We start from the raw sequence: 10274 nt of genomic DNA on the forward strand, positions 1-10274 counted from the left end.
AGACAGTAGTTCTGAAAAATATGATAATTAATGACCGCTGTCTGCGGTACACTTCGTTTTAGAGGGACTACTCAGCACTCATTAAGAGATGGTTAGGTGGATTAAAAAGAATAAAGAAAGTAATGTTAAAGAATGTTGTGAATTCTTTGTTCTCCGGGTTTTAGCTCGCTGTTGCGGGAAGAGCACATCCACACCTTGACTAGCCGATAAGTTCACTTGTGAATTTGCAGCCTTTTGTGCAATTGTGTTATATTATGTTTATTTTGTGTATATATATATATATATATATATATATATATATATATATATATATATATATATATATATATATATATATATATACACACAAAATATATATCTTGTTGGCCATAGGACTGTACATTTAGTTTTAAAATTTACACTGGATCAAACTGGTTTACACTTTTTAATTTTTTTAATCAGGCTCTCAAAAATTATATAAAAATTTGGATGTAGTTTTATCAGCCAATATATTGTTATGATATTATTTAATTGATATAACCTCTGATTGTTTGTTTCTCCATATTCGTTTTCTTAAGTTTGCATTTGGTCTGAGGAGTGACTGAGGGTCTGGCCCATGCCAGGAGTGCAGTAACAGTGCTTACTCACTTAGCACGGCTTCCAGAGATGAAACATGGATTTGTCTTTCATTATATATTACATTTTATTTTACTGAAACACTAAAGAACTATGGAGAATACTGTCTGTACCTCTCACTGAGAGAAAGCACATGTTATCAGTATGTTTTGGGAAACTTTCTGTTCAGAACTGGAGCTCAACCAACTCCAACCTTGGAGAGACTGTGTATCTGTGACTATTGAAGGTGTACAACGGGCATCTTGGGGAGAGTGATGGGATGTTGTTCTGGACACGCTGGTGCCTGCTCCAGACCTGGAAGGTCACTATGTGCCTAATTCCGGGGTGAAAACGTCAACAAGTGATCTATGGAGACGTGCATCTGATTAACTGACAATGTGTGGAAATTTACTATGACTATCTATTTTTCTCTTAGCCAATCAGAATCATTCAACTTGCAGTATTGACGTGGCTAGACCTTGAAAAGAGTATAACTGTTGAGAAATTGTATGTACAAAATCTGGTACAGAGGGACCACAGCCTACAAACTCCTTGTGAGAATTGAAGCTGGCTTCTGCTGATGAAACTGCAAACTATTCTTCAGTAAATTTTTCTTTAATTAATTGCACTCCTGACTCTTGGTCTTCATTCTTCACAACTGGTCTTGGGTCCAACAATACGAATTGTCCTAAAATATGTTTCATTTTCTTTATGCAAATATATTTTGCTGAAATGTGTTTTTATGAGTTTCATATGGAATTTGAGTCAGATGTTACTGTGTTTAGCTCATATGGCCATAACCAGAAGGGATGAAGAAAGGAAACAGAAATGCCACAAAACAGCAAATACTGTGATCATGCACTCTTTACTCTAGAAAAAAAATTTGACCATTTTTGTCATTTTTTTATAGATTGGTAACACTTTACAATAAGGTCCCATTTGATAACCTTAATAAATGATTTATTATTCAACATGAACTAACAATGAAACGTATTTTACAGCATTTATTAATCTTTGTTAATGTTAGTTGATACAAAATACAATTATTGTTTTTTTTTTTGTTCATGTTAGTTCACAGCGCATTTACTAATTTTATCAAATACAATTTTTGAATTCAAAATGTATTATTATATGTTGAAATTGACATTCATTAACAAATGCAGTAGACGTATTGGTCATTGTTCATGTTCACTTGTAGTTAACAACTGAAACTTTGTGGAAACTCTTATTGTAAGTGTTACCCATAGATTTACTAAAAGCATGCAGGCTTAGGATATGTGGATGGCTCATTTTACCATTTGCTACACTGTAGCAAGGAACAGCATAACGTCATCTTTATCTGAGCGAGAGACAGTACCTGTTGCATAATTGGCCTTCTAATTGTTATAGTCTTTTATGACCCCTGCGTTTGTGTACATATATTACGTGTGTGGTCAGGTTTTGAAGTCTGGCTAATAAAGGGCAAATTCTTTACACTAGCAAAGCAACAAACACACCTACCTTTAACGATCGTATCATGAAAACTGGCTTGTCACTATGATCACCACATATATGAGTGTAGCAACAGGTTGACTTTGATATGATTATTGATGAACTATATTTCTTAATTATTTTAAGAAAATGTGAGTGTGTGTGCTGGTTGCTTACTGGCCTGCACTACTTGAGGTGTCATTTCATGCCCGTAGTTCTACTGATAATGAGGAGTAATACTTGGGGTTGATGTTTGTGATGGCAGATCACAAACCAAAATATGAGCAATAGTAAACGTGATGCTTGAAAAGATGGGTAAAAGTTGGGTGATGTGAGGGATGATGTAGAATATAGTAGGTGTCACTGACCATCTGCAGCTGTTCTCTCAGTCTCTGGCTCTGTTCGCTGTGCTCATGCTTCAGTCGGGACTTCTCTCTTTCAGCCTCACTCAGAGTCTGGTTCAGTGTGTCCACCTGCGCCTGCAGCTCCTGCACGTCCCGCTCCAGCTCGGACACCTGACTCTCCCACTGTGCCTGACAGTCATCCAGCTTCACCCGCAGCTCGTACCTGCCCTGCTGCAGCTCCTGAGGACACAGCAGCAGCCCAACATCCAATCACAACGTCAACACTCTACTTCATTTCAATCTGAGATATCACACTACAATTATAAAAATAACACGGTTTAACTTTACATTAATAGTTGATCCTACAGCAAAACACAGCTATGCCCAGGGCATTTGTTGTGTGATCTTTATTTTTAGTAGCAGTAAATGTACAATGACTGTCTTCCACCATTTTACCCTCACGTCACTCCAAACCTGTATGACTTTCTTCTGCCACAAAAGAAGATATTTCAATGTGATAAAAATGAGATTACAAAAGGATAAAAATGTGAAGAACTTAAATTTTCTGTTGCTTGAATCTTTGAATATCTGCCAAAAACACATCTTTACATATTCATACACTGGCCTCAAAAGACGTATTTGAAGAATACAAAAAAATGTCTGACTGCATTAGATAAACTATCAAAGTAAGTGTAATTTGCCTGAAAGAAAGTACACTGTTCAAAGAAAACATAATATATATTTTTAAAAAACAGATATAGCGTTGAAACTGTGTGAACCCCAGGGAAACTGGCTTCATATACAGTCCATAAAAATGATCATGACACCAGTTGCTTAAAGGCACTGAAAAAATGGCTCAGAGAAGTGAAGCTTGTTTTGAGGAGAGCTCTAACATCATTAGATTACACCTGCTTAGATATTTAATACAATGATCTTCATTTAAATGTTTTTTAAACGGCCTTATGTGTAGTAAAAAAAATAAAAATAAAAAATAAAACATTTGGGGACCACTGCATATAATATAGTATTAGACATGTACAGTAGTAGCCTGTATAGATCTAGGGACATGGTCCTTATAGTCAAAAAGTACACAGATGAATATTATCACGTTTTATATAAAACAGCAACCTTCAGAAGACAAGTGGCAAAAAAAAAAAAAAAAAAGACGAGAGACGGAAATTATGACGACTCTATAAATACACACCGTGTGGTTATTAAGCTACATAGAAATGGAAAGAATTATGGGAGGAACTGAACTCGAGTCTCACCTCCAGCTGCTGCATGTATTTGTCATGAAGTGTGTCTCTCTCTTCTTTCAGCTGTCTGTTCTCCATGAGCAGAGCATTTCCCACCTGAGCAGCCAGAATAACTTCATCCTCCTTCTGCCGAAGAGCTGAGAACAACTCCTCGCTGTCCTTATACACCGGCAGGCCGTCATCATTACTGAACTCATACGAGTAGAAGTCTTCCTCCACTTCCATTGTATGGCTCTATATTACAGCTCTTCTCCCCGACTCATGGCATTCGTGTTATGAGTGAAAACGCTCCATGCGTTTGTGCTTCTGTATGTAAGAGAGTGTGAGAGAGTCCTCTGGTGTCACTCGTGCTTTTTGTTTTTGAAGGCGGATGATGGAAAGGAACTCCCGTCACGTCATGTGTGGGTTGGGCTTGTGGGTTAGTATTGTTAGTTTCAGGTGACTCGTCACTCTATTCTCTTTTTTTTTTTTTTTTTTTATCATACTAAATATTATAGCAAGTACTTTTTGAGGGCATATAAGCTACACAGACCAACAACATGCAAATAGACCTAACTGTAGATAGTTTAGATGGCCTAATTCATTTTACACGAGAAAAAACATGAGATTAGCATATGGGGTTATTATTGTTGCACTATTTACACGTAGATGCATTGCACATATTCACAAATAGAAAGTTTATTCACAAATAAATAGCTAAAATCAGATGCACAAAAATGTATTACATTTCACAAAAATGAAACATTTACATATTAATAAATAAAATAAGCTTAGAAAACACACAATGAGATTTGCAATATTTATTGCAAATGAAAAAACTATATTTATTGTTGGTTGTGTGTAAGAATTGGAAATAGGTGGACTTCACCCTCTTGGTCAAGGAAATGTTAGATGATCAATGCAGCAGACAAACACTCATCTGCAACTTAATACCAAAGCGATATCTCATGTATGTTTGTTTTTTACTAATACCGAACACAATGTTAGTACACGATATTTAGTCAGCAAATTACTGTGAATGATTAATATGTAATTATCTATACACACCACTGCTTGGCCAATCAAATTTGTGGGCTAACTAATTAAAAAAAGATCATAAATGGAAAATAAATATAGAGTGCATATGGAAAGTATTCACAGCGCTCCACTTTTTCCACATTGTGTTATGTTACAGCCTTATTCTGAAAATTATTCAATTCATTATTTTTTCCCTCTCTATTCTACTAACAATACCCCTTAATGACAACATGAAAGAAGTATGTTTGAAATCTTTGCAAATGTATTAAAATAAAAAAACGAAAAATAAATCACATGTACAAGTATTCACAGCCTTTGCTCAATACTTTGTTTAAGCACAACTACAGACAATTACAAAGTCTTTTGATGCTACAAGCTTGGCATATTTTTGGGCAGTTTCTCCCATTCTTCTTTGCAGGACATCTCAAGCTCCATCAGGTTGGATGGGGAGCGTCGATCTCTTCAGAGATGTTTAAATCGGGTTCAAGTCTGGGCTCTGGCCGGGCCACTCAAGGACATTCACAGACTTGTCCCATAGCCAGTTCTTTGTAATCTTGGCTGTGTGCTTAGGGTCGTTGTCCTGTTGGAAGATGAGCCTTCCGCCCCAGTCTGAGGTCCAGAGTGCTCTGGTGCAGGTTTTCATAAAGGATGTCCCTGTACATTGCTGCATTCATCTTTCCCTCGATCCTGACTAGTCTCCCAGTTCCTGCCACTGAAAAACATACCCACAGCATGATGCTGCCACCACCATGCTTCACTGTATAAGGATGGTATTGGCCAGGTTATGAGCGGTGCCTGGGTTTCCTCCAGACCAGAGTTCAATCTTTGTTTCACCAGACCAGAGAACTTAGTTTCTCTGACAATTCCTTGAACTTTATGGCTTGGTTTGTGCTCTGACATGTACTGTTAACTGTGGGGCCTTAAATAGACAGGTGTGTGCCTTTCCAAATCATGCCCAATCAACTGAATTTAGCACAGGTGGACTCCAGTCAAGTTGTAGACACCTTTGAGTGTCATGGCAAAGGCTGTGAATATTTATGTACATGTGATTTATTTATTTTTTCAGTTTTTTATTTTTTAATAAATTTGTAAAGATTTCAAACAAACTTCTTTCGCATTGTCATTATGGGGTATTGCTTGTAGAATTGAGGAAAACAATATGAATTTAACATAAAATGTGGAAAAAGTGAAGCACTGTGAATACTTATCGGAAGCACTGTAGAAGTCTACAGTAGCCTTGCTTTTATTTTCACACACTTACATTATTTTACAATGCCTTCATAAAATACAAGATAAGTAACTTAATCAAAAAAACAAAAACAAAAAAGATATCGTTTTAGTTTTTAATGTTCCTGGGTAACACTTTATAATAACTACACACTATGAAGCATTAGTAAATAGTTAATTCATAATTTATAAAGCATTAATAGACATTACTAAGCAGTTTATAAATACAGCTATAAATGCTTTATTCTTGATTCATAAGCATATGAATAGCATATCTATAATGTGTTTAATAATTGTATTTTCATACTTTATTAATGATCAATTTATCATTTCTAAATTAAGTATTACATTATTTACAAACCAGTTATTTAGGAGTTGTCAGTGGTTCATCAGATCATTTAGAAAGTGTAAGTAAATGATTAATAAACTATTTAAATATATATTTATACATATTATTTAGACATATAATAATAGTTACTCAGTGTGTTAATAAATGCTTTATTAACATATATTTCCGCTGTAATTCATGATTAATTTAGGTAGTTATAAAACATTTAGTAGTTTCTATGACATTTGAAGAGGTTTAATTTTAGTTTTATATTAAGTTACTAGTCTCCATTTTTGCATTTTGAAATACATATTTCTATGTGCTATATTCCTCTGTGTTGTGTTTGTTTCCTTTTTATGTTCAGAAGAGAACTGAGCCTTTAAATCTCTTTTGTAAAAGCTTTACGAGGCATAAATCGTCCTCACTTTAGATGAGCTCACAGAAATAGTTACCTGACAACTACTAAATGTTTTATAACAACCTGAATTACTCATGAATTACAGTGGAAATACATGTTAATAAAGCATTTATTAACACACTGAGTAACTATTACTATATGTCTAAATAATAAGATGTATAAATGTACATTTAAATAGTTTATTAACCTCTTTCTAAATGATCTGATGAACCACTGACAACTCTTAAATAAACTGGTGGTTTGTAAATAATGTAATACTTAATTTAGAAATGATAAATTGATCATTTATAAAGTATTAAAATACAATTATTAAACATTATAGATCTGCTTCTAAATCAAGAATAAAGCATTTGTAGCTGTATTTATAAACTGCCTATTAATGTATATTAATGCTTTATAAATGATGAATTAAATTTACTAATGCTTAACCAATGCTTCATAGCGTGTAGTTATTATAAAGTGTTACCGCACAATACTCGACTTGAATTTGAAGTACCCCACTGTACCCTTAATGGTGAACTACAGCCTTGGCCAATGGCAGTGAAATAAATTGTTTCACAAAGTTTGCTGCTTCAGTTGTTGTGGTGTTGATTCACATTGTCTTTAGATTATTGTGCAGAGTAATCAGATGCATTTTTAAATAACTGCAAAAAGCTTAATTTTACAAAAACCCAAATGTCACCTTTCCCCCCCCCCCCTTTTTTTTCTTGGCCCTGGCTCAAAATGAGAAGCTGACATAATTTCATTATTCATATAATCAGCATATGGGAAATTGTGAATGATTACAAATCAGTATCATTCTGATTGAATTATAAGAGCAGATTGATTGCTGTAAAAGGAGGGAAGAATTTTCATCCAATCATTGTATTCTTGTGTCAGCAATGGTTCTCTCCAAAGAAAGATGTGTAGCCATCAACACTTTGCATCAAAATGGCCTCACATGCAAGATATTGCACCTGAAAGAGCCATTTACCAGATCTTCAAGGAGATGTTCAACTGCAGTGAAGAATGCTTCAGGACGTCCCAGAGTGTCCAGCAAGCACCATGACCGTCTCCTCCCAAAGAGTCGCATAAAGAATTGTGTAACCGCCAGTGCAGAGCTGCTTAATATTGACAGCAGGGTGTGAATCTGCAGAGACTCACTAGGCCAAGACTTCTGGACATTAGCCTGGTGTCAAGAAGGGCAGCAATGAAGCCACTTCTCTCTAAAACATAGGTGCAAAGTTATTTTCTCTGATGAAGCCATCTTCCGACTGTTTGGGACATCTGGAAAATTAATTGTCCAGAGTGTCGTACCAACAGTGAAGAATCCTGAAACCGTCCATGTGTGGGGTTGCTTTTCTTCCAAGGGAGTGGGCTCTCTCCCAATTATGCCCCAAAATACTGCCATGAATAAAAAATGGTATCAAAACATCCTACAAGAGCAACTTCTCCCAACGACCCAGGAGCAATTTGGTGATAATCCATGCATTTTCCAGAATGATGGATCACCATGGCATAAGGCAAGGATAATGAAGTGGCTAGGAGATCATTGCATTGAAATTTTGGATCCGTGGCCAGGCAACTCCCCGGATCTTAATCCCATAGAGAACCCAAGGGCAGTTCTCAAAAGGCTAGTGGACAAGCAGAAGACCACAAACGGTCACCAACTCCGAGCATTAATAAGGCATGGATCGCCACCAGTCAGGATTTGGCCCAGAAGCTGAAATCCAGCATGCCAGAGTGAATTGCAGAGGTTTTGAAGACCTGTAAATACTGACTCATTGCATATATTGAACATTTTTGCCAATAAATGATTTTAAAACGTATGAAATGCTTATCATTGTTTTCCAGTATGCCAGAGAAACATGAAAAATAATCTACAAATACAGAAGCAGCAAAGTGCCTTTCAATATTCCAGTAAACGCAGCAGTGATAATTCACAAAAGAGCATTATTTTAGAGTACATTTAACATTTTGCCCTTAACGTGAACATGTTATCAACTTGTATCAACTTGTTCCAGTTAATATATTAAAATAAAGACTGCAAATTTACATTGTTTTTATTTGATAAAGATGCAAGATGTCCCTCAAATCTAATAGGGTCATTCTGTGTCAACTCAAGGTCTGTGGCTAAAAAAATATATATATATATTTCGATCATTTATTTTCTGTTGAACGACATGCATAAATGAAGAAGAAAGCCAAAATATTAAATGTCATGGATATTTACTAAGTAATCCAATATTTTGTAGAGGGGGGTCAAAATGACAATTTTCACCTGAGATTTGAAGCCCAATTACAGAAGGGTAAAAATGACTTTAGAAAGATGGCAACATTTATAATTTTATTTTTGCACAAATATTGGTAGGTCGGTTAGTTAAATCTGTTGACTTTACAATGGTGACGGGAGACAGCCCCTCCTCCACGCATGTTTATAACACAAGAAGTATTAAAGACATCTTAATCCCTTTAGATTTCGGTTCTTAACCAACTTTTCTTTTGGTATCCAAATTTGTAAGACCCTATTTGGTTAATTGAATCTAGGGATTTCATCTACCCTTTCAATATGATCGACATAATATAACTAAAGTATTACAGACCACACAGATGTTGCACCTTTTTTTTTTTACTTTAATGTAATCAACACCTGGTTAGTATTTGTTAGACCCTTTGGTCAAAAAAGTGAACAAAATATTAAATAAAACCCACTGTTGTTAAATAAAATCTACTGCCCTATTGAAGATAATATGGCAAAGATGGATAATGACATAAAAGTTTAAAAATCTCCTCAGACCATGACCTGTAATATAATTTGACTAATATAATTATGGTAATATGGTGTGGGGTTGTTTTTCAGGGGTTGGGCTTGGCTCCTTAGTTCCAGTGAAAGGAACTCTTAATGCTTCAGCACACCAAGACATTTTGGACAAGTTCATGCTTCCAACTTTATAGGAACAGTTTGGGGATGGCATTTCCTGTTCACACATGACTGCGCACCAGTGCACAAAGCGTCGCTCCATAAAGACATGGATGAGCGAGTTTGGTGTGGAGGAACTTGACTGGCCTGCACAGAGTCCTGACCTCAACCCGATTGAACACCTTTGGGGTGAATTAGAGAGGAGACTGAGAGCCAGGCCTTCTCGTCCAACATCTGTGTCTGACCTCACAGATGCGCTTCTAGAAGAATGGTCAAAAATTCCCATAAACTCACTCCTAAACCTTGTGGAAAGCCTTCCCAGAAGAGATGAAGCTGTTAGAGCTGCAAAGGGTGGGCCAACTCCATATTAAACCCGACGGATTAAGAATGGGATGTCGTTAAAGTTCATGTGCATGTAAAGGCAGACGTCCTATAACTTTTGGCAATATAGTGTATCTGTATCTGGTGTTCAGCAACACTTTCTGAAAAATTGCACAAGCCTGTGCTTAAGATTTTTCTGTTTGGATAATAGACTAAGCAAGCAGGGCTGTTTTTGAAAAATACCATACATAAATTCCCTTTTCACATTGTACATTACATTTCTTTTTGCAATGTTTGTTATGTTTTTGTATGTTTGATACCCTTTTTCTTTTTTATTAAAGAAAAGCACAAACATCTCAAGGCACTGTACAGATTTCGATTTGTTACAGAATTGTATGCA

At 35.8% G+C, this 10274-nt stretch overlaps 1 protein-coding gene across 2 annotated transcripts in view; it reads right to left on the reverse strand.

The window, feature by feature from the left end:
* The window catches only part of LOC307130744 (BICD family-like cargo adapter 1), a 28242-nt gene extending 24241 nt beyond the window's left edge, over positions 1 to 4001 (reverse strand). The window contains exons 1-2 of one of the 2 annotated variants that reach the window (XM_079823875.1): positions 3677 to 4001; positions 2433 to 2648 (exon numbers count right to left, since the gene is read on the reverse strand). In XM_079823875.1, the coding sequence (XP_079680001.1) occupies positions 2433 to 2648; positions 3677 to 3889 (429 nt within the window). In that variant the 5' untranslated portion in view covers positions 3890 to 4001. The remainder of the gene's footprint in view (positions 1 to 2432; positions 2649 to 3676) is intronic. The other variant, XM_079823874.1, reaches the window with a different exon arrangement.
* Between the last annotated feature and the right edge of the window lie 6273 nt (positions 4002 to 10274).

Source organism: Gobio gobio (genome assembly GCF_949357685.1).
Source record: "Gobio gobio genome assembly, chromosome: 8".
Classification (NCBI taxonomy): Eukaryota; Metazoa; Chordata; class Actinopteri; order Cypriniformes; family Gobionidae; genus Gobio; species Gobio gobio.